Source organism: Hylobates moloch, unplaced genomic scaffold (genome assembly GCF_009828535.3).
Source record: "Hylobates moloch isolate HMO894 unplaced genomic scaffold, HMol_V3 SCAFFOLD_5, whole genome shotgun sequence".
In the NCBI taxonomy this organism is placed as follows: Eukaryota; Metazoa; Chordata; class Mammalia; order Primates; family Hylobatidae; genus Hylobates; species Hylobates moloch.
This window is the reverse complement of record NW_026652280.1, coordinates 118,960,931-118,984,984: the sequence shown is the minus strand read 5'-3', so window position 1 is coordinate 118,984,984 and position 24,054 is coordinate 118,960,931. Positions and strand designations below refer to the sequence as shown.

Here is a 24,054-nt window from a genome sequence, read left to right as displayed (position 1 = left end):
TTGCAATCCCCAATGTTGGAGGAGGGGGCTGGTGGGAGGTGATTGGGTCATGAGGGCGGATTTCCCCCTTGCTATTCTTGTTATAAACCTGGTTGTTTAAAAGTGTGTAGACCTCCCCAAGCTCTCTTCCTCCGGCTCTAGCTATATAAGACATGCCTGCTTCCCCGTCGCCTTCCACCAAGACTGTAAGTTTCCTGAGGCCTCCCAAGCTTCCTGCATGCTTCCTGTGCAGCCTGCAGAACTGTAAGTCAATTAAACCTCTTTTCTTTATAAATTACCCAGTCTCAGGTAGTTCTTCATAGCAATGTGAGAAAAGACTAACAACAATCAACTCATGGCTCTAACACAAAAAATATAGGTAAGTTCAAAATTAACATATTACCACATCCAACTTCTTTATTCTCGAGAAAACAAGAAAGTCCGAGATCAAAGGAAAGCACCCGTTTTTAGTTAAACCCTAATATCTTTCTCAGGGCTCACTGCAGTCTGGCCATATCTCAAGCAGGTCTGTCCCATGGCTTGGAACATAGACTTTTGCAGTGAAACTTTAAAAACATTACTTGAATTAAGATTACACAAAAAAACCTAAATTCTAAGTGAGCACAACTATCGCTGAGACCCTGAAATTTCAGGAAATAAACATGGTTCAAAACTCAAACTGTTCATCAAAATAATTACGCAGGTCAGCCACCACTGCAGAACCATCTCTGCTCAGAGGAATTGAGTCAGCAATGACCGATCTCATCATCTCTTCATTAGCACATAAGCGGTTCAACTTGGGATACGCAAGGAGTCTCTGCAGAGGTACGAAAAATTTATCTCCAACCCAGAAGGGTGTGGGAGAGTTCTCTATCTTGGCCTTTTCAACCTCTGTGAAGACTGGTCCAAAGCATGGGACAGGGGCCTTTGAGCCACCAATGTCTTTGGGCTTATCACCCTGTTCCCCAGCCTGTTCTTTCCGCCTTGGCAGGTGGCTCACTCTTAAGCTTTCCACTTGTTGGGACACCTCATTAACCAACACAAGTTTAAAGAACCTTTCCTGCTGTAAGCTCGGGTATGAGGTGGTAAAAACCTGAAGGGAAAAAACAAAACACTTATTATTATAAGTGTATAATAATATATATAAATTTTCAAAGCCATCAATAACTTTTTTGCCATGTAAGAATAAATGTACATATTGAATATATGTCAGATCCTACTAATCGTAAATGCCTCAATTATAATGGGAATCAAATCATTGACACATAGAAATTAACTATCTGATTTGCTTTCTAATGCTAATGCCCAATGTCTCCCAGCCAAGTTTCTACCAAGTCACATGTACCCAGTATTTCTACTTGATATTACAGGGGCAAGGGCAAAAAAAATGAAAAATGGTTCAGTTAAAAGGGAAAATGTGGGTAAGTGCAGTGGCTCACACCTGTAATCTCAGCATTTTAAGAAGGTGGGGCAGGAGGATTGCTTGAGGATGGAAGTTCAAGACCAGCCTGGGCAACATAGCGAGACCCTGTCTCTACGGGGAAAAAAAAAAAAAAAAAAGCTGAGCATGGTGATGCATGCCTGTAGTCCTAGCTACTTAGGAGGCTCAAGTGGGAGGATCGTTTATGCCCAGGAATTCAAGGTTACAGTGAGCCATGATTGTGCCAGTGCACTACAGCTTGGGTGACAGAACAAGAACCTGTCCCTAATTAAATAAATTTTTTAAAGATGGGGAGGATGTGTTTCTTCTTCTTCTCTCTTTAAACCAAAAGGGTCTGAGAAGTTTGTAGGCTCAAAGAGTAATGTCCTAAGCCAAGCTGGGGAGAAACTGCTGCTGGCTTTCCTTTTTACTACTGATAATCCTGACAGATTACAAAAAGAGGTTGCTCAACTATTGCTTTGAAGTATTCTGGGTGTTTTTTTGTAGAGATGGAGATCTCACTATGTTGTCCAGGCTGCACTAGAACTCCTGGGTTCAAGCAATCTTTCTACCTTGGCCTCCCAATGTGCTAGGATCACAGGTGTGAGCCACTGTACCCAGCTACTTTGAAGTATTCTAAGACTACCCCAGCAGATCATTCCCTTTAATATGCCTTGAAACACACCAAAAGGCCAGGCAGTCTCAAAGGACACCGTAGGCTAACTCGGACCGTAGTCATGGGGCCTGAAGAATTCTCCTGGAGTGAACCACAAAGCAAGGTCATTTACACTCATCTCTACTTTGGGGAGTCTTACTCCCCAAAAAAGTTCACCATCCTAATGTACCTCTAGCCCTGATAGATATCTCACAAAGAATACTCACAGCTTTAGGCCGGGCGTGGTAGCTCACGCTTGTAATCCCAGCACTTTGGGAGGCCGAGGCGGGCGGATCACGAGGTCAGGAGATCGAGACCATGGTGAAACCCCATCTCTACTAAAAATACAAAAAATTAGCCGGGCGTGGTGGCGGGCGCCTGTAGTCCCAGCTACTCGGAGAGGCTGAGGCAGGAGAATGGCGTGAACCCGGGAGGCGGAGCTTGCAGTGAGCCGACATTGTGCCACTGCACTCCAGCCTGGGCGACAGAGCGAGACTCCGTCTCAAAAAAAAAAAAAAAAAAAGAATACTCACAGCTTTATAAACATGCTGATCATGCTGCTCTGAAAGACATGATTCTGTTGCCTTTCCTCCATTTTTCCGGAAGATTCCTATCTGGGTACAGTATCCAACATTCTCAGCTCCAGCTGGTGGTTCCCCGACACCAGTAAACTCCACAGAGTAATCATAGCGATTTGCCACGTATAAAGCCCTGAAACCAAAACGAGGACAGCAATCATTTTTCTAAATGTAGAGCTACTGTTAAATAAGGAACCATTTCTGGTCAGCAGTAAAATAGAATGTGAAAAATACAATGAACATAAATACTTCTAAGTTACAAATTCCTAACCACCAGTGTATTTATTTCTAAGAGAAGTCAAGGCAAGGATATAGTGTCAGTTTCCAATTTACCCTAAGAATATGGAAGAGGAAAGGAACATTATGGGCAGAGTGTAGGGGTAGACAAGGAGGCCACAGGGGCTCAACCCAACTACCCATTTGGGTTTGCAATTACACCAGAAAACATGACTAAGCCTCAGGAGATACCCCGGGGAGGGGCATGAGGCTCATTCTCACTGTCCCAAACCTTCCCTCTGTTTTGTTCCTCATTTCCATGCCAGTACTACAGATGCCTTCACATAAAAGGTGCCCAGTGACCACACCCCCTTTCCACACTTGCCCAAATGCAATGGTTCCTTTGTGATCTTATTACATACTAAGTCACACATTGGAATCAATTTTATTGGAAGAAAGTACAAAACAATTTAGGTAATGTATGTATATTAATATTTATTTCCAAAGATTTTAAACTCCAACAGGATCCCAAATAAACAAAAACCCTTCTGAACTTACCAAGTCTGAAACTCCATTCTGGTCCACTCAAATTTATGATCTGAATCTCTTAAGGTCACTGATGGAAACAGGGGATTGAATTCAGAGTTTGGTGTGCTGATGACAATCATGGATGGAGACAGGTACCCAAATACCACTTCAGGAAATCTGGCCAGATCACCTGAATCCAAATGTTCTATTCTAAAATGGTTAATGACAAAGACATAATAAAATCTAGCTTCACTTGCACCTATTTTTCCAATTGATTTATTAAAAACAATTTCCATCTGTATATCGATTTCTCCCTTCTTTGAATATGTAATAATGCTTATATGACCTAAGAACAATTATTCGGGCCAGGCACAGTGGCTCACGCCTGTAATCCCAACACTTTAGGAGGCCAAGGTGGATGGATCACCCAAGGTCAAGAGTTAAAGACCAGCCCGGCCAACATGATGAAACCTTTTCTCTACTAAAAATACAATTTTGCTGGGTGTGGTGGTGCACGCCTGTAATCCCAGCTACTCAGGAGGCTGAGGCGGGAGAATCACTTGAACCCAGCGGGCAGAGGTTGCAGCAAGCCAAGATTGCACCATTGCTCTCCAGCCTGGGTGGCAAGCAAAACTCAGTCAAGAAAGATAGAAAAAGAAAGAAGAAAGGAAGGAAGGAAAGAAAGAAAAGAGATGAAAGAAAAGAAAGAGAGAAAAAGAGAGAGAGAGAAAGAGAAAGAGAGACAGACAGAAAGAGAGAGAGAGAAGAGAAGGGAAGGGAGGGGAGGGGAGGGGGGAAAAGAACAATTATTCATATATTCTCATCCTTTCCTACCCCCCAACTCCATCTATGATGCTCCCTTATCCAACTAAGGTCCTCTGTTGTGCTCTATGGCCTCATTATCAATACCTCTAAAAAAAAAAAGTCTCTGAGGTTATACCTCCCTGATATAATGCATCAAGGAGGACAAAATCACTTCTATGATATTCTTGTCAAAAATGCATGCCCTGAATCTGATAATGAGGAGACACTCAGATAGAAGGACACTCTAGAAAATAGCACATATTCTTCAGAAATATCAAGGGCAAATAGGACCAGGCAGAAAGGCTGCACAGACCTGCTTCAGATTAAAGGAGCCCAGGTAAACATGACAAATGCCTTGTGTGATCTTGGGCCATTTTAAATTATAGCTAAATTTTAAAATAGCTATAGAAAGACATTACTGAAACAAATGATGAATGCTGAATGTGGACTTGGATTAGGTAATCGTACTGTATCAATGTTCAATTTCCTGACAGAGTTACATGGTTATGGTAACAAGTCTTTGTTCTTAGAATATATATACCAAGGTATCTAGGGGTAACAGGACACAGTGTATCCAACCTACTCTGAGATGGTTCAGATAAAAAATACATGTAGAAAATTATATTTAGGGAAAAAGACAAAGTAAATAGGATCAAATATAAACAAGCAATAAATCTAGGTAAAGAACAGAGGCGAATTCCTTGGACCATTCCTGCAACTTCTGTAAATTTGCAATTATATAACAATTAAGTGTTACCAAAACAGGGTCTGACAAAGTCTGCTGCCATCCCATCTAAGTCAGTGTGTCCTAAGGAAACTAGACGTTGACAAAAATGCTTCACACAGGCCTGAGCTTCTATGCAATTCACAAGAAAATTGTGAGCCAGCCAGGCACAGTGGCTCACGCCTGTAATCCCAGCACTTTGGGAGGCCGAGGTGGGCAGATCACGAGGTCAGGGGTTCAAGACTAGCCTGGCCAACAGGGTGAAACCCCATCTCTACTAAAAATACAAAAAATTAGCCAGGTGTGGTGGCAGGTGCTTGTGATCCCAGCTGCTCGGGAGGCTGAGGCAAAAGAATCGCTTGAACCCAGGAGGCAGAGGTTGCAGTGAGCCGAGATCACGCCATTGCACTCCAGCCCGGGCGACAGTGCAAGAATCCGTCTCAAAAAAAAAAAAAAAAAGAAAATTAGGAGCCATATTGAGTAAGCTGTAGAGAGACAATCTCCTTCCCCAGGCTGCAAGGACATCCCCGTATCACCACTGGGCCTCTATTTCTCAGCAGGATGGTGATAGGCAGAAGCATCATGACTTTCCATCCAGTTACAGGGAGAAGCACTGAAGGTGAACTGATGACCTGTTTCACTAGTCAGTAACAGTCTCCAAGCTGTCAAATCTAGCCATTTCTTGAGTCTTCTTATTCTAGTTGGCTTCTTTGCATCACCAGCGCAAATACTACCTATCATAACCACAACTTGTGGTTACAAGATAATTAGAGGGAAAGTTATTGCTTTACCACACGCTAGAAAATAAGAAAAGCTGAAAATAAATGAGCTAAGTATTTATTTCAAGAAGTTAGGAAAACACGGCAAATGAAACTCAAAACGAGCAGATGCAAGGAAATACAGAAGACATTTTTTTTTTCTTTTTTGAGATAGAGTCTTGCTCTTGTCACCCAGGCTGGAGTGCAATAGCACGATTTCGGCTCACTGCAACCTCCACCTCCTGGGTTCAAGTGATTCTCCTGCCTCAGCCTCCTGAGTCCCTGGGATTACAGGGACTCACCACCACCCCTAGCTAATTTTTGTATTTTTAGTAGAGACGGGGTTTCGTCATGTTGGCCAGGTGATCTGACCTCAGGTGATCTGCCCACCTCAGCCTCCCAAAGTTCTGGGATTAGAGGCGTGAGCCACCATGCCCAGCTCAGAGGGAAATTTGTAAAAGCAAAACATACACACACTCTTAAACCTATGACCTACTCAGTAATCCCACTCACAAATGAAGTGAAATTTATCTTTGCACAAAACCTGTATGTGAATTTTTATAATCATTCTATCCATAATCACCCCAAGCTGGAAACAATCCAAATATCTTTAAATGGATAAAGAATGAAAGGTGGCACTTCCATACAATGGACTACTACTCAGAAATTATGAGGGACCAACTACTGACACACAGAAGAACTTAGATAACTCTCAAAGCCATCACAAAGTGAATGAAGATTGTCTCAAAGGTTACAAACTGTGGCCAGGCACAGTGGCTCACGCCTATAATCCCAGCACTTTGGGAAGCTGAGGTGGGTGGATCATGAGGTCAGGAGTTCAAGATCAGCCTGGCCAACATGGTGAAACCCTGTCTCTACTCAAAATACAAAAGTTAGCCAGGTGTGGTGGCACACTTCTGTAATCCCAGCTACTCGGGAGGCTGAGGCTGGAGAATGGCTTGAACCTGGGAGGCGGAGGTTGTGGTGAGCCAAGGTTGTGCCACTGCACTCCATGCACTCCAGCCTGGGCGATAGAAAGAGAATGAATCTCAAAAAAAAAAAAAAAAAAAGTTACAAACTGTATGATTCTATTGTCATATATTCTCAAAAGGACAAAACTATAGTGATGGAAAATAGAGGAAGATGACCGCAAAGGAGTAGTACAAAATAGGTGTTTGGGGTGATGGGCTGTTCTGTACCCTGACCATAGTAATGGGTACATTAAACTATCTGTGTTCAAATTTACACAACTATACCCCCTAAAAATCATCAACTTTACATGTTTTTTTTTAAGTCATTAAAAATAAAGTCAAAAAACAAAGTGGGGGTAAGTATCTGCTATGTGTATCATAGTTACCGGGCTAATTCCCCTAATGTAAAAAGAAAGCATATGAATTACTAAGAAAAATACTAACAATCCAATAAGAAAAATTAATAAAAAACACATAGTTCAGAGGAGTGCTCTGAACTCTGGAACAGGTGAAAATGTAATACAGGAAAAATATAAGTTGAAACTACACTGAGATTACTTTACTCCTATCAGACTGTCAAAGATCAAGTAGGATAAGACAATACTGGAAAAGTCACATGGTGAAGGGGTAGGAAAATAAACCCTCCTACATGAGCAACAGGCATGTGAATCAGTACAACTCCTAAGGAGGGCAGTTTGGCAAGGACTTCTGTGGTGGATGCTGCTAACTGTCCACCAAACTCTACTCTATTCTTCCTCCATAGTAAGAGTTGTCACAAGCATATGGCTGCCCAGTTACAGGATCCATTTCCAGCCTCCTTTGCAGCCAGGTGTGACCATAAGCCTAAGTTCTCACAGAGGGTGAATGGAAGAGATGTTTTCCCCTTCTGGGTCTTAAAATATTTAGCATACATGCCTCTGTGATTTTCCCCTCTCCTGTTAACTGGGAGAATATGTCTGTGACCCAGCTATGACCACAGATAGGTTTAACACTCCAGGGGACTGTAGAACAAGACACAGGAATTTGGTTCCTAGTGACTTCAAGGAGCCAAGCCACTGCCATTCATGGACCAGTCAGTGGTTGGTCCATAATGTGAATGTGAAATGGTGCAGCTGTTACAGAAATATAAAACAGTGTGGTAGTTCCTCAAAAAATTAAAAATAGAATTACCATATGATCCAGCATCTCCATTTCTGGATATATACCCAAAATAATTTAATATATATATATATATATACACCCAAATGGGTATTTGTATACCATGTTCAGAACAGCATTTTTTACAACAGCCAAAAAGTGGAAGCAACCCAAGTGTCTATCAACAGATAAATGCATAAACAGCCTATGGTATATACATATACCATGGATGATTCAGCCTTAAAAAGAAGGAATTTCTGACACATGCTACAGCATATGGGTGAACCTTGAAGACATTATGAGAGGTGGCATAAGCCAGTCACAAAAGGACAAATAATGCCTGATTCCACTGATAGAGACAGAAAATAGAACGGTGGCTACTGGGAGGCAGGAACTGGGAGTTGTTAGGTTGGTAATTGTTTTGGTTTTGCAAGACAAAAAGTTCTGTGGATGGATGGTATGGTGGCAGCACGACAATGTTAATGTATTTAATGCCACTGAACTGTACACTTAAAATGGCTGACATGGAAAATTCTGTTATGTGTATTTTACCACAATAAAAATAAAAATAATAGAAGAGGTACACGGGAAACTGAAAAACTAACTTTAAGGAGGACAAACTGGATATTTTTAAGTATGAATGATGAGACCAAAATACCTATGAGTAGATTTTCTCATTGCCAGTTGCTGTTCTAAACTTGATATATGGCTCTTTTGTTCTTCATTCAATTTTGTTTCTTGTAACTAATATGTTCCAGGCAATAGAAAATACAAAAAAATACAAAGTAAACTCTGCTTTGGAAGAGCAGTACATATTACTAAAAATTAGAAATCAGGCCAGGCACAGTGGCTCACGCCTGTAATCCCAGCACTTGGGGAGGCCAAGGCAGGCAGATCACATGAGGCCAGGAGTTGGAGACCAGTCTGGCCAACATAGCGAAACCTCATCTCTACTAAAAATACAAAAATTAGCTGGGCATGGTGGCATGTGCCTGTAATCCCAGCTACTCAGGTGACTGAGGCAAGAGAATCACTTGAACCTGGGAGGTGGAGGGTGCAGTGAGCCAAGATCGTGCCACTACACTCCAACCTGGGTGACAGAGTGAGACTCTGTCTCAAAATACATAAATACATACATACAAGCATAAATATATGCATAAATAAAAACGAGAAATCAACCTGAACACACAACCAGGCAAACTGACCACAGAGCAAGCCCCTTAACTATTCAAAGTCATTAAGAAGCACCTATCTTGAGTTCCTAAATATCAATCCCCATTTAAAGGAAACAGAGCTCCTTTGAGAAGTAAGGTATTCCAAGACCAGAGAAGGAAAATTAGGAGAGAGGCCTGGCACATCTGGGATGTCAGAGAGTACTCACAAAAATAAGAACTATCTCAAGACTCAGGAGCCAGCTCAATGGGGCCCCCGGTAGCCAACCCTGGGACAATTTGAAGAAGAAAATAAGTGCAGTAATAAATCACAAACCGTCAAAAAGTAAGAATTCATTAGTTCACTTACTGATAAATAAATAAGTGGGGAGAGGGAGGGCTCTTACTCCTGGTAAAATGCCAAGGGTTGACTGGTAAATGTCCAGAGGTAGTACTGGAATCACAGTAAACATCATTTGCCACCACTGTCATAAAGACTGAGTCAGACAAGAATCACTGATGACGCTAAATCTAGGGGGAAATACGAATGTGTGACAAAGTATCTGCATGGTCTCAGTATGTCTCCCTATTAGTCCTGAGAGAAAAAGGCAAAATCAAAACAGTAATTACACAGTGGAGCAAACACCTGGACCGGGGGGGCAGGAGAGGGGGAATCAAAATTAATATTATCAAGGAGGGACAGATGGACATTATGTGCTTCCAGATGGGAGGCCATGAGAAGGACCCAAATAACTTCTGTGGCATTCTGCAGTATTCCAAAGATGCAGAAGCTGAATCTAATCAATGAGAGCCCAAAATGAAAAAATATTCTTATTAAAAAACAGGGGACAGGGAACTGGTTACATAATACCCCTTGCCTTGGAAATAAGCTGAACTGTACATATTTATAGGATGCAGAGTGATAGTTTGATACATGTAGACAATGTGTAATGATCAAGTCACAGTAATGAGGATCTCCATCACCTCAAACATTTATCATTTCATGTTACAAACATTCAAAATCCTCTTCTAGCTCTTTGAAAATACACAACTGTTAACTATATTCACCCTACAGTGCTATAGAACAATAAAACGGTATCTAGCTGTAATTTTGTATCCATTAACCAATCACTCCCTATCCTCTCCTCCTTGCTACCCTTCCCAGCCAATAATAATTCTACTCCCTACTTAAATTTAAGCTAATTTTTTAGGCTCCCAGATATGAGAACATGTGGTATTTATCTTTCTATGCCTGACTTATTTCACTTAATGCCCTCCAGGTTCATCCATGACAATTTCATTCCTTTTTAGGGCTCAATAGTATTCCATTGTGCATATGTATCAGTTTTTTCTTTTTTTTTTGAGATGGAGTTTTGCTCGTTGCCCAGGCTGGAGTGCAATGGTGCGATCTTGGCTCACTGCAACCTCTGCCTCCCAGGTTCAAGTCATTCTCCTGCCTCAGCCTCCCAAGTAGCTGGGATTACAGGGGCCCACCATGACGCCCATCTAATTTTTTTGTATTTTTACTAGAGATGGGGTTTCACCATGTTGGCCAGGCTGGTCTTGAACTCCTGACCTCAGGTGATCCACCTGCCTCGGCCTCCCAAAGTGCTAGGATTACAGGCGTGAGCCACCATGCCCTGCCTAAATACCACATTTTCTCTATCCATTCATCTACTGATGGACATTTAGGTAGATTCCATATCCTGGCTACTATGCTGTAATAAACATTGGGGTGCAGATCTCTCTTCAATATAACTGATTTCTTTCCTTTGGATAAATACCCAGTAGTGGGATTGCTAGATCACATGGCAGTTCTATTTTCAGTTTTTTGAAAAACCTCCACACTGTTTTCCATAGCGGCTGTACTAATTTACATTCACACCAATTTATATGAGTTCCCTTTCTCTGCATCCTTGCCAGCATGTATTTTCTTTTTAATAACAGCCATTCTAAATGGGGTGAGATATCTCACTGCGCTTGAGTCGCACTTCCCTGAAGACTAGTGATGCTGAGCGTTTTTTCACCTACTTGTTAACCATCTGCATGTCTTTTGAGAAATATCTATTCAGGTCCTCTACCCACTTTTTAATTATTTGGGGTTTTTTTGCTGTTGAGATTCTTATATATTCTAGATATTAATCCCTTGATGAATACTTTGCAAATATTTTCTCCCATTCTATAGGTTCTGTTCACTCTATTCTTTGCTGCGCAGAAACCTTTCAGTTTCATATATTCCCATTTGTGTATTTGTTTGTAGCCTGTGCTTTTGTAGTCTGACTCAAAATCTTTGCCTAGACCAATGTCCTGAAGCATTTCCTGTTTTCTTCCAGTACTTTCATAGTTTTAGGTCTGCAATTAACTCTTTAATCCATCTTGAGTTGATGCTTGTATACAGTGAGAGATAGGAGTCTAATTTCATTCTGCATATGGATATGCAGTTTTCCCAGTACCATTTATTGAAGAGGTTGTCCTTTTGCCAATGTATGTTCTTGGTGTCTTTGTTGAAATCAGTTGGATGTAAATGCATGAATTTATTTCTGGGTTCTCTCTATTCTGTTCCATTGGTCTATGTCTCTGTTTTTATACCAGAACCACGATGTTTTTATTACTACTGCTTTGTAGTACATTTTCAAGTAGTGTGAGGCCTCCAACTTTTAAACTGAATTTTTTAGTAGAGGCAAAGGGCCATGTGTATACCCTTAATTGATTCAGAAAAAAAAATAACTCTAAAGGGAGATGGAAGAGGGGTGAACAGGAGAGCGAGGGTGCAATGTACAAATGATTTAAAAAGTGAGATGTTAACATCTGGATAAAGGGGGGTATAGGTATTCTTGGTACTACGTATTTATGGCAATTTATCTGTATACTTGAAATTTCTAAGTAAAATGTTGGAAAAGCAGAGTAAAAAGATATTCCCAACCAATGAGCAGTTTTCCTTACAATAATCAAGACCTAAATATTTAGGACACTAAGATCACTGAGACTTATTCAAGTTTTTCAAATGAACAGTTATATAGTGTATCAGTTTAAAACTTACAATTCAATACACGTTATCAAGTCAAATCCAAGCAAACGAGAGTCTCTCTCCACAACGGAGCCATGATACAATGTGATGGTCAAATTCAGATCCCGAGGTTTCAGGAAATCCCCCAAGAAAGGAGCTAACGAATCCCTGCAAAATAATTATTGAAGAAACTTTCTGAACACGATCTATTTGAAAATTCTCACCAGCTACAGAACTCAGATCCTCTGATAATTATCTTCTACCTCTATTGATATAAGTCTGACATGGTCTGTTTTCCTTGTCTTGATATATTAAACACCAGGTCATGGGGAAACTTCCTCTCACAGGGGGAAGTTACTGGCCAATGAAAAAAAGACTTTGAATATTTAATATTGTTATATTGTTTTCATTTGTAATACTTTTGGTTTTCCAGCTTACTTTGATTCAGTGATTTTGAGATTTTTGTTCTTTAGAAAAAGAATATTCTTGAAGCAATCTGTGGAAATCTAATGTATACATACTTATACACAAGAGACAGGAGAAATGCTATGGTTCAAAATGCAGGCGGTGACCTGGAGCCTTGGCCTCAGTGTTCTGGGGCATTTTAAATCATCTGCTATAAATTATCATAGTGTCCCCAGCATTAAAGTGATGAGATTTTGCTATCTGAATTTTAATTTGCAATGCTTTGACTATTATAATCATTTAATTGAGGCTATTCTTTAAGTTGGTAGCAATAAAATGCAGGTATTTTTAGTGTTATGGCAAAGCCTGATTATTCAGTGAGCTGAAGATCCCTAATAGCCTCAATCTTTTAAAACAAATATAAAATCAACACTTTCTCTAAACTCAATAATACCACTAGTTTTAGATTAATGCATAATTCTTTCAGAAACTAGGTATTACCCTCTCCATCGTAATTTATCCTCATTAATATCTACTCCAACAAGCAATTCAATGCATGGATTGACTTTTAGCAGCCTTAAGAGTGAAGTATCACCACATCCCAGGTCTGCAACCTGTAGATGAAACAGAATGTTATTTCAAAGACATTTATAGCCAGAGAAGTATGATCAAAAACTTTTTTTTTTGAGGAGAAGAGAGTATATCTCAGTAATAAAATAATAAAAGTATTATATGGAAGGATCTTTTTGGCAGAAGATTCTACACACGCGCACACACACACACACACACACACAAATTAACCTAAGACTTTATAAGCCCATAGGCAAATTTCTATTTGATCATAGTAAAATGGAAAGGTCCATTCCTATTCCAGAACAACTGTTATTGTCTATATTGAACTAATGAGAAACAATTACGTACACACAGTTTTCCCATTCAGGATCAGAATCCAGAGTCAAATATTCTCAGCATATTTCAGCAAATAAAGCTTTCTAAAACTTAGCTTTCACCCTTCACACATTTATTTGATTAAACAATTACCTCAAACCATCTGAAATTCCATACTGAACTCTGAGCTGCCAAAAAGCCAATTTTAGATGCTTTACCTGAATACACATGCCTAGATGGCTACAAAGATATAAACTGATACCTGCACCTTTGTGTGCAAGTGTAGAAACAGGAGTGGTGCAGTTAAGGGAAACCTGCACACACAGGAATCTTCACTGTCTTCAACATCAAGCAGAAAAGAAAGCTTTCATCTAGAAATTCACCTTACCCACATCTAATCTACATCCAATCCATTAGTATAGTAACCAGGTATGGATGGATGGATGTAGATTATTTGCAATTATGACTTTACTCTGAAGTTAACCGAGTAGGCTCATTATGATCTAATTTTCTTTTTGAGACACGATCTTGCTCTGTTGCCCAGGCTGGAGTGCAGGTGATAAAAGCTCACTGCAGCCTCAACCTCCTGGGCTCAAGGGATCCTCCCACCTCAGCCTCCTGAGTAGCTGAGACTATAGGCACGCACCACCATGCCCAGCTAATTTTATTTTTTGTAGACACAGGGTCTCACTCTGGTGCCAGGCTGGTCTCAAGCTATCCACCTGCCTCAGCCTTCCAAAGTGCCGGAATTAGAGGTGTAAACCATCGCACCCGGCCCATTATCATCTAATTTTAAAAGAACCACAATACCTGTGGCTACAATACCAGTTTGCCCAATATTCTAACTAAATGCTCTAGAAATACGGTACCTACAAGATCACATCCAACTACAAAATCTTAAGATTTTCTTCAAATTTGAACCTGACAATGCTGAATTCTATCTGAGCCCTGTGTTTCTGGCATCTGCTAAAGGAATCCACCTGTGCTTTGTATTCCAGGAAAGGGCTCACTGCAAAAAACCACCCTCCTCCATAAAACTTAGATAAGATTCCTTGTGTTTCCATTCTTTGCCTCAAATGATCATCATGAATACTTGTCCCCACTGATCAATGGGAAGAAAATTCCTTTTTTAACCATACTTTATTCAAACTTTCCTTCTTCCCCCAGGGCCCTGAACTTCTTCCCCCAGGCCCTGAACAGGGGCCTGAGGAAACAGACCCCTCCTTAAGGCTCCCCATTCTGCTGTCCTTTCAAATCACCCTTTCATCCCACCTCCCTAGTTTCTAGCTTTGTTCACTTCTCCAGTAAAAGAAAAACCCCTTTTGCTTAACTCTTGAGACACCTGCAGATCTTGTGGTTACGGCATTCTCCCTACTGCAATAACCCCTGTGAAAAGTCTCTCCATACTAATCCATTTGACAAAACACCTCATAAGACTAGTCTACTAGTCTTAATAATTAAATGTTTGGAAAGAGAAATACCTACCTTCTTAGGCTCATGTTGATCCACTAAATTTTTAACGAACTGGTACCGCTGTCTGTATAGTGGAGGTTTAAACTGAATTGCCGTCTCCCTAGGAACTTCTTCAAAATTACCATCAACCACACTACTGCACTGAAGTTCACAAACAAAAAAAGGTTCTAAATCATGCATGACTTCAGAAATTAAATAAGGGGCAAAAAAAAAAAAAAACTTTATTTCCCCCAATCACTTTGAAAAACACACTGGCCTTCACAAACCCTTTGTCCTAAAATCATTAGGTAGCACTGCATTTCCTCCACAGTTCATGTAAGCATCCTCTCATGCCTTTTAACAAGTGAGAATCTAGCTGTATGCTCCCTATAGCTTAGTTTCAGCTGAAGGGAACATTACTAATGAATGTATTCAATGAAAACAATTAGAAGACTCCTAACCATAAGGGACCTTTTGTGGAGTGAGTCGCCAAAGCCTGTGGTCCAAGTAGGCAGGAGGCTGGAAAATATTTATAATGACTGACGATATAGATATATATATATATATATATATTTTTTTTTCCCCCAAGATGGAGTCTTGCTCTGTCACCCAGGCTGGAGTGCAGTGGCGCGATCTGAGCTCACTGCAACCTCCGCCTCCCTCAATTCAAGCAATTCTCCTGTCTCAGCCTCCCGAGTAGCTGGGATTACATTACAGGCATGCAACACCATGCCTTGCTAATTTTTGTATTTAGTAGTGACGGGTTTCACCATGTTGGCCAGGCTCTTCTTGAACTCCTGACCTCGTGATCCACCTGCCTCGGCCTCCCAAAGTGCTGGGATTACAGGCATGGGCCACCACACCCGGCCAACACTCTCTTTTTAAGAGATAGGATCTCACTAGTCGCCCAGACTGGTTTAAAATTTCTAGGCTCATGCAATCCTCCTGCCTCTGCCTCCTGAGTAGTCGGGCATCTGTAGGAACATTCCACCATGCCAGCAAAAGACTCTCTCCCTGACCAAACTTTAGTCAGGTTCCTCTGAGCCATCTTCTTGAATAGACCTCAACTCTGGCCCCAATCCTATCTTTGGGCTGCCTAGCTCAGTTTTAATAAGAATACTTCTAAGTCAGTTTAGACAAAATCTTCTACCCCTGATATCTGATCACCCTATCTGGTCAAATTCTTCATCTTTGCAATGTTCTTATTGCAACAGTCCTCAATAAAGTCAAACTAATTTTTTCTTTAACATGACCCCAAGAAAAAACAGAATTTATAAGATTAATCTGTAATAGCTGTTACTATTCCTATACAGCAGTATTATAAAAGTAGTCCAAAGGGTATTTGATATCTGGTGTAGCACTGTCCAATAGATAAAATACAAGTAGGCAACTTTCTTGTAGCCCAAGAATTGGAATTATAATTGGAATTAGAATATTTAACCCAATATATTGAAAATTAATTTCTACATAAAATCAATATAAGAGATTTTAGATTCTTGTTTTTCACATTAAGTCTTCAAAATCCAGTGTGCTACATATTTTGTACTTCTGCATTTCAGTTCCAAAACTTTCATCAGAAATACTTGTCTGTATTGGATTTAAAAACTTTACATTTAAAATATACACTCACATACCCAAGTTATTCCAAACATACTTTTTTCCAATAATGTAATCAAATATCCATTTTTAAACTTAAAATTAAAAATGAAGTTATGATCCCAGGTGGTCAGCGCTGCAGTTAGCCGTGACTGGGCCAGTGCATTCCAGCCTGGGCAAAAGAGCAAGACCCTGTCTTAAAAAAAAAAAAAAAAGTTAAATTTCAGTTCCTCAGTTCCACTAGCCACATTTCAAGTGCCCACTTGCCATGTGTAGCTACTGGACAGTAGGGAGCTACACCTTAGATACTCCCAATGTGGTTTCCAAACCAGTGGCATCTTCACCTAGAAACTTTAGAAACACAAAAGCTTGGGCCTCACCCTAGACCTCCTTAAACAGAATCTGCAGCTTAACAAAATCCCCAGGTGATCCATATGCACGACCACATTGGGGAACACTACTTAGAGTGTTTTTAAAACAGATTTTGCTACTTTAACATCTAGTGATAAAAGTAAAAACATTTATTTTACTTACATACACAAAATGTGACTCTTTCATCTATGTATACCCTTGTTTACCTCAACCAACACCCCAGGAAATGCTAGGACCTAAATGTGATCAATTTTGCTTGCAATTATCTCACAATACATCCAGGTGATAATTCTTAAGAGTCAAATACGCAGCTAAAAAGGGTGGCATTACCTGTAGATTATTTTCTTCCATTTTGTTTCGAAGTTTTGTTGAAACAAAAATGAAGATTTATCCTTCAGGTTCTAGTTGAGAGAATCAGCACTGACTCAGCTGTAATAAATACAAAACCGTTTTTGTAAAGCGATGCCTGAAGGAAATAGCTGCCTAGCTCAGTAGGGAAGAACGAAAGCCTCTTTTTTTTTTTTTTTTTTTTTTTTTTTTTTTTTTTTTTTTTTTTTTTTGAGACGGAGTCTCGCTCTGTCGCCCAGGCTGGAGTGCCTCTTCTTACTCCTTACTACAGTATATAATTTAAATAGAACGCTTAAAAGTAAATAATGAATTCACCTCTGGATACTCAAAAAAAAAAAAAAAAAAAAAAACAGGAAAGCAGGACTCTAACAGATATTTATACACTGAAGTTCATAGCATTATTCACAGTAGCCCATCTGTGGATTAAATGTGGACTACCATTTAATCCACAGAATGTATCCAGTATTTTTTCAGACATTCACAAACAGGCTCAGAAAGTGTAACTTTTCACTACGTCAACCCCTACTAAGAGTGAAAACAGCCATCCTTTCCCTTTACTATCATGAATAGTTCAATTAGATACAAACGGAGCAATCTTAGGAGTTCTGCCCATTTCATTGCTAAGACCCTCAACTTCAAATTTTTTCAAAAATTTTTCCACACATCGTCAAAATGAAATTTCGAGGGGGAAAAAAGTGTCCTTGATAAACTAGAGATGCTCCAACATCTACCAATTCACTCACGAACTTGAATTTACATTTTGGTTCTCTATTGCACATGTGTCTCCAACAACTAGACTTTAGTCTGGAACCTAGGCAACATGCTAGTCACCAACTTGTATTACGAAACCCTGCTCACTGAAACCAACGCTTCTGTCTTTGCACGGGCCGTCGCTTCCATCACCTTGCGGTAAGACGCATGCCCAACCGAAAAAGCAAAGCTCGGCGCGGAGCCGCCGGCGTCCTCAACTCAGCACCGCCCTGACGCCCGCGCACGCACGGCCTCGCTGCGTGACGCTACCGCCGCGGCTACGCGGGCGCCCGCACCCGCGCTTGGGCCTCCCCGCGGGGCTCGCCAACCTCGTGCGCTCTCACGGTCGGCCCTGGGTCCCGGGAGCCTCATGGTGCGCCGAGCTCCGTCCCTCTAGGCTCTCGGCTCCAAGGCGTCGGTTTTGCGTCTCGTAACGGCTGCTGTGGCGCATGCCCGGAAGCCATTTTCAAGGTTCTCGTCCGAACCTTGGCGAGGACCCCTGCGCCCGCCGCGCCGTCCACCCCGCTAGCGTGCGGCTGCGACCCGGCACGGTACGGCAGTTGTTGGCGGAGGCCCCCAACTCCGAGCGCGTCCGCAGACCGCGAGCCGGAAGGCGGCTGTTGGGTTCGTGGCGCTCCCGAGGCGTGGCAAAGGCCTAAAAACGGTCCCGACCAGCGGAAGGCGGCAAGAGGAGCAGCAAGGCTCCACGCGAGGAGGCCGGCGGCTGGAGTCCCAGTCAGCCTCCGATTTCATCCCAGAGCAGTCCACGGGAGCCTTAAAGGAATGTAGGCTGGGTGAAGTTGGCCCAGTGACACCTGCGCTCAGAAAAACGTTCTTTCCGCTTCCAACGCCCCCCTCCCCCGCCACCCGACCCCCGAAATAGTTTTCCCCGAGTGTTGTGGATAGAACTGTCAGATCTCTTGGAAGAGTTATTGTATCCTGCCATCCTTCCCTCTGGAGACCCTACTTAATATATATAAGTATTTTCTTTCTTGTGTGTGATGGAAGAGTATTGGGGGGTGAGGGGAGGGACGAAGCTGCCTTCTTTAGGGAAAAAAGATTGACTTATATTTTAAAAGATGCAAAAGCTGGTGTTTTTGCTACTGAATTAATAGCCTATTAATATGCCATAAACGATGTATTGGAACTGTATTTTCGAACATTTAACACCTACTATATGCAAAGCACTATGCTAACAGCTTGAGGGTAACACAATGATAAATGACACCAATCTTGTTTTTGGTATTTTAAGGAGTCTAGTGTCATAGGTAAAGAAGTACATAACTAACAATAAGGTTCGAAAATTCAATTATAAGGCTCGGCGCCGTGGCTCCCGCCCGTAATCCCAGCACTTTGGGGGATCACTTGAGCCCAGGAGTGTGAGACCCCATCTCTACCAAAAAACAGAAATTAGCTGGGCATGGTGGCGCCTGCCTGTGGTCCCAACTGTTTGGGAGGCTGAGGCCAGAGGATCACTTGAGCCCAGGAGTCTGAGCCTGCAGTGAGCTATGATTGCACCACTGCACTCCAGTCTGGGCGACAGAACCAGACCATGTCTCAAAAAAAACTTGATAATTTCACATTACAGTTTGAGAGGTTCCTGTTGACTTGGGGAAACTAGTTTTAGCAGACTTCATTAAAGGAGTGTACACCTTACTACAGGATGTAATTTAAAATAGAATGTTTAAGAGTAAATAATAAATTCACTTCCGGGTATATACTCAAAGCAGAAATTCAAACAGGTATTTGTACACCAAAGTTCGTAACAGCATTATTCACAGTAGCCAAAATGTGGAAACAACCCGAATGTCCATTAAAGGATGAATAAACAAAATGTGACATACATACAATGGAATATTCAGCCTTTATTTTTCCAATCAGAGTTTCAGGAAAATCAACCTTTAAAAGGAGTGAAACTCTAACATTTGCTGCCACATGGATGAATCTTGATGACATTATGCTGAGTGATATATAATCAGTCACAGAAGGACAAATGCTGCATGATTCCATTTATATCAGGTACCTAGAGTAGCCAAATTCATAGAGACAAAGTAGAATGGTGGTTGCTATGGGCTGAGAGGAGGAGGGAATTGAGAGTTGTTTAATGGGTGATGGAGAAGTTTTGTAGATAGGGTGGTTGCACTGAATGCCACTGAACTTAAAAATTGTTAAAGTGGTTTTATGTATATTTAGCACAGTTTAAAAATTTTTAAGGAAAATGTAAAAGCTATTATCTATACAGCATTCCTGGATCTAGGGTTTTTGCCTCCCCTGCTGGTTAGCCCATTTATCAACTTGAACTCCTCATGTCGTTCCCTCTCCAGATTTGCCTATTTCATCATTCTCCTGGCCTCCTACTCTTATTAGAGTCTGAAAAGTCATCCTTGGCTCTGTCCACTTCTGTCCTTCCCACACTTGGACAATCACCAAATTTTGACCTCTTCAAGCTGTCATCTACCATCTGTTCCTTCCCACAGCTAATAGCTTAGCCTCTGTCATCTCATTTTGTCATTATAACTCATCTTTCCTTCGTACACAAGGTAAGTCCTACTGAGTTATAGACCATGTAACGTCTTTTAAGAGTGGATTTTAAGTCAAATAGGCCTTAAATCCTGATTTTACTATTACTGCATAACCTTTGGAAGTTGACATCCTCTCTGAGTGTTAGGGGTTTTTTTTAAGTTAAAAAATGAGAAATGATTACTTATTTGGTAAATGTGTATAGAGTATTTATTATGGATCAAGTACTGGTTTGAATTAAAAAGACAGATAAAGATCCTTTCATAGCTTTTACAGTCCAGCAGGTGTAGGTGTCTGGCACACAATAGGTAATCAAGAGTTATCCTGGGCTGAGTGAGGTGGCTCATGACTGTAATCCCAGCAGTTTGGGAGGCTGAGGCAGGAGGATGGCTTGAGGCCAGGAGTTCAAAACCAGCCTGGGCAACATAGCGAGACCTGTCTCTACAAAGAAAAAAACATTGTCTGGCCATGCTGGCAGGCGCCTGTACTCCTAGGTACTCAGGAGGCTGAGGCAGGAGGATTGCTTGAGCCTGGGAGTTTGAGGCTGCAGTGAGCTGTGATCATGTCACTGCACTCCCTGCACAACAGAGTGAGACCTTGCCTTAAAAAAAATTAATTTCAAAATTTAAAATTTTTTTTATATTTTAAAATGGAGTCTGGTTCTGTCACCCAGGCTGGAGTGCAGTGGCGTGATCTCGGCTCACTGCAACCTCCACTTCCCAGGTTCAAGCGATTCTCCTGCCTCAGCCTCATGAGCAGCTGGGATTACAGTCACGCACCACCATGCCCAGCTAATTTTTGTATTTTTAGTAGAGACAGGGTTTCACTATGTTGGCCAGGCTGGTCTCGAACTCCTGACCTTAAGTGATCTGCCCGCCTCGGCCTCCCAAAGTGGTGGGATTGCAGGCGTGAGCCATCGCGCCTGACTAAAAATTTTTTAAGTTATTCTGGATGCCAGCTTGAGCCTGATGCTTAACAGGATGGAATATTTGGAGGTCTTGAGAAGAGGGTGATTGTATATTCCATGTAAGAGGAATGTAAATAGTTTGTGTCTAGAAGGAAGATTGTTAACAGATTAAGATGCACGAATTCCTTCTCACCTATTGAGAGAAACGGGGTCTATTTCTTTTCCTTTTGAATCTGTATGGGTTTTGTGATTTCACCAATGAATAGAATACCTCTGCCAGTTTCTGGGCCTAGGACTTAAGAAACTGGCAGCTTCTACTTCCTATTTTTTAACGCATCCACTCTTGGAACCCAAATGACAATCTGTGAAGAAGACTAAGGGGCCCCACAGAGAGGCCCACATGGATAAAACTCAATCCCCCCTCACCCCCTATCCCAGGCTGTCAGCCAGCACCACCTTGTCTTGCCAGCCATGTGAGTGAGCCATGTTGGAAGTGAATCCTCCAGGCCCGGTGAGCCATTTAAACTGACTGAAGACAGCAGCTCTGTCAATGTGCACAGAGAGTGGGAAGTGCCTGAAAATTTACGTTTTCCTAGGTAGTGCTTTGCTAATGACTGACCGGTGTGGATGTGTAAAAGTCCAGTTCCGTGATCTCAGACTTCTGGCCTCCAGAACTGTAAGAAAATAATTTTTTGTTGTTTAAGCCATGTAGGCTGTGGCATTTTGTTACGGCCACCCAAGCTAACTGATAACACTGAATCATGTACATAACTGAATAACCACCTATGGAGCAATAAGAGCATATTTGGAGCATCTTCTCTACCAAGCAAGAAGCAAAAACGTTCTCACCTTATCAATATTCTACAAGTTAACCTCTAACTTCTCAGGGTTGTTAACTGTTTGGACTCTCTTGTTTGTAGGGAGTGACTCAGAGAAGTTACAATCCCCAAGACAGCCATATGCCTGTGAGACAGGCTTGATTCTCTGGCATGTTACTAAAATGTCAGCCATGTGCAGTGGCTCATGCCTGTAATCCCAGCTGTTTGGGAAGCTGAGGTGGGAGGATCGCTTGAGGCCAGGATTTTGAGACTAGCCTGGGCATGACCCTTGTTTCCAAAATTAAAAATAAATTTTTTTTAGAAAATGTTAAATACTGTGAAATAATCTATTTCCAAGTGTTGGATATTTTTTCTGCACAGTAGTGAAATTATTGCTGGCTGTCTTGGTGTAAGAATGGCCATTGAGCTGCCTCACATCCTGATGGGAAAGTGCAGGGCCAGAAGTTGAATCACACTATGAGTGTGTTTTATGGGCCAGCTCTGAACCTATGAGGGTAGCAAAGAAGAAATAAGATTTGAAATGCATGATTCCAAAAGAGTCTGGAAAATTCTTCCAGTTGTCAGACATGCAAAGTTGTAATTTCATATCCATAATTCTTTATGCTTTATCTTATAGCAAGCCCTGACATTGTATAAGCTTCAGGCCCCACAAAACCTGGATCTGCCCTGCCAAGATCAGCATCTAGAGGAAAACTACTTCCACAATAGCACAACCAATCTGATCATCCCTGCATCAGTCAGCATTCTCCAGAGAAACAGAGCCAACAGGATATGTGTATATATGTGAAGAAAGACTTATTTTAAGGAGTTGGCTCATGCAATTATGGAGGTGCAAGTCCAAAATCTGTAGGGCAGGCAGATGGGCAGACTGGAGACCCAGAAAAGAGTTGCAGTTCAAGTCCAAAGTCAGTTGGAAGAATTCCCTCTTGCTGGGTGGTGGTGAGACTGGGGAAGCAGGAGTAGATGGAAAGGGGAGGTGTCAGGCTTTGCTTTACCAAGGACTTCAACTGATTGGATGAGGCCCATTAACATTATGGAGGGAAACCTGCTTTGCTCAAAGTTTACTGATTTAAATATTAATCTCATCCACAAAAAAATAAATAACCTTCACAGAAACATTTAGAATATTTGACCAAATATCTAAGTCCCATGGCTCAGACAACTTAACACATAAAATTATCCATCACAATTCCTTTCTCCCAATATAGGTCGGCAGGGCCTTGGGCAGGCGGTAACCTCAGTCCTGGAGTCTACAGCAATACTCTCACACTTACCAGATGTAGTTCTGTGGGTCCAGGTCCCACTTCTCAAGACAGAATCTGATGGGCTAATTTCAACCAAGTCTCCTTTCGTAGTTTAGTCACATGTAAGGGTTAGAGAAAGGGTTGGGCTCACAAGGGACTTAGGGCTGCCTCTCTGGACTTGGGAGAGCAGGACTTCTCGGAGATAAATGGTTAGAGAGTAATATAATTTGGATATTTTTCCCCTATAAATCTCATGTTGAAATTTGATATTCAATGTTGAGGGCAGGTCTGAGACCTCCCTCCCTGCTTTTGCTCCCCCTCTCGCCATATGGCACAACTGCTCCCTTCACCTTCTGCTATGAATGGAAGCTTCCTGAGGCCTTCACCAAAAGCAGAGGCTAGTACCATGCTTCACGCATAGCCCGCAGAATCATGAGCCAAATAAACTACTTTTCTTTATAAATCATCCAGTTTCAGGTATTCGTTTATAGCAACACAAAATGGACTAATACAGAGAGGAAATATGTTGAGCACATTGAAGGCCCCAAAATATTGAGCTTTCTTTTTTAACCTATATAGTACTTTTCTTGCATCTCAGTTTTTTTTATCTATAGAATGAGGATTAATAAGACCTACCAACTTCAGGGGGTCATTCTGGTGAGATAAATGAAAAAATTTGTAAAGAAGTGTATAAATTTAACATTTTTTTTAAAACTAAAATGATCTCTAACACTAAATTGATAATCTGATCACAAAGATGGGGTAGATGAAATGAAGAGAAAAGGTTTCTGACATTTGTATACTT

The 24,054-nt window shown here is 41.4% G+C and overlaps 1 protein-coding gene and 1 long non-coding RNA gene across 8 annotated transcripts; one reads left to right on the top strand and one right to left on the bottom strand.

The window, feature by feature from the left end:
• Positions 1-370: 370 nt before the first annotated feature.
• On the bottom strand, positions 371-18,358 carry HENMT1 (HEN methyltransferase 1). Of its 7 annotated transcripts, none has more exons than XM_058439520.1 (8): positions 18,069-18,358; positions 16,972-17,070; positions 14,707-14,835; positions 12,835-12,947; positions 11,962-12,096; positions 3,407-3,586; positions 2,588-2,765; positions 371-1,072 (listed from the first exon to the last, which is right to left on the bottom strand). In XM_058439520.1, the coding sequence occupies exons 2-8, from the start codon at positions 16,990-16,992 to the stop codon at positions 647-649; spliced, it is 1,182 nt and encodes a 393-aa protein (XP_058295503.1). In that variant the 5' UTR covers positions 16,993-17,070; positions 18,069-18,358; the 3' UTR covers positions 371-646. The 7 variants fall into 7 exon arrangements, with proteins under 7 accessions (XP_058295503.1, XP_058295500.1, XP_058295502.1 ...); XM_058439517.1 differs by lacking the exon at positions 18,069-18,358 and adding an exon at positions 17,893-18,034; XM_058439519.1 differs by lacking the exon at positions 18,069-18,358 and adding an exon at positions 17,848-18,033.
• Positions 18,359-19,623: 1,265 nt separating this feature from the next.
• On the top strand, positions 19,624-23,715 carry LOC131383533 (uncharacterized). Its single transcript, XR_009213673.1, has 4 exons — positions 19,624-19,758; positions 20,064-20,279; positions 21,763-21,842; positions 22,622-23,715. It is a non-coding gene; the product is annotated as an uncharacterized LOC131383533 (long non-coding RNA).
• Positions 23,716-24,054: the final 339 nt, after the last annotated feature.

Excerpts from the sequence above, each read along its gene's own strand:
- HENMT1 (XM_058439520.1), bottom strand. The coding sequence starts at position 16,992 with ATGGAAGAAAATAATCTACAG. Across the intron at positions 12,097-12,834 it reads GATAAATTACGATGGAGAGG|GGATTCGTTAGCTCCTTTCT; the intron begins GTAATACCTAGT and ends ATTATTTTGCAG. Across the intron at positions 1,073-2,587 it reads ATCAGCATGTTTATAAAGCT|GTTTTTACCACCTCATACCC; the intron begins GTGAGTATTCTT and ends TTTTCCCTTCAG.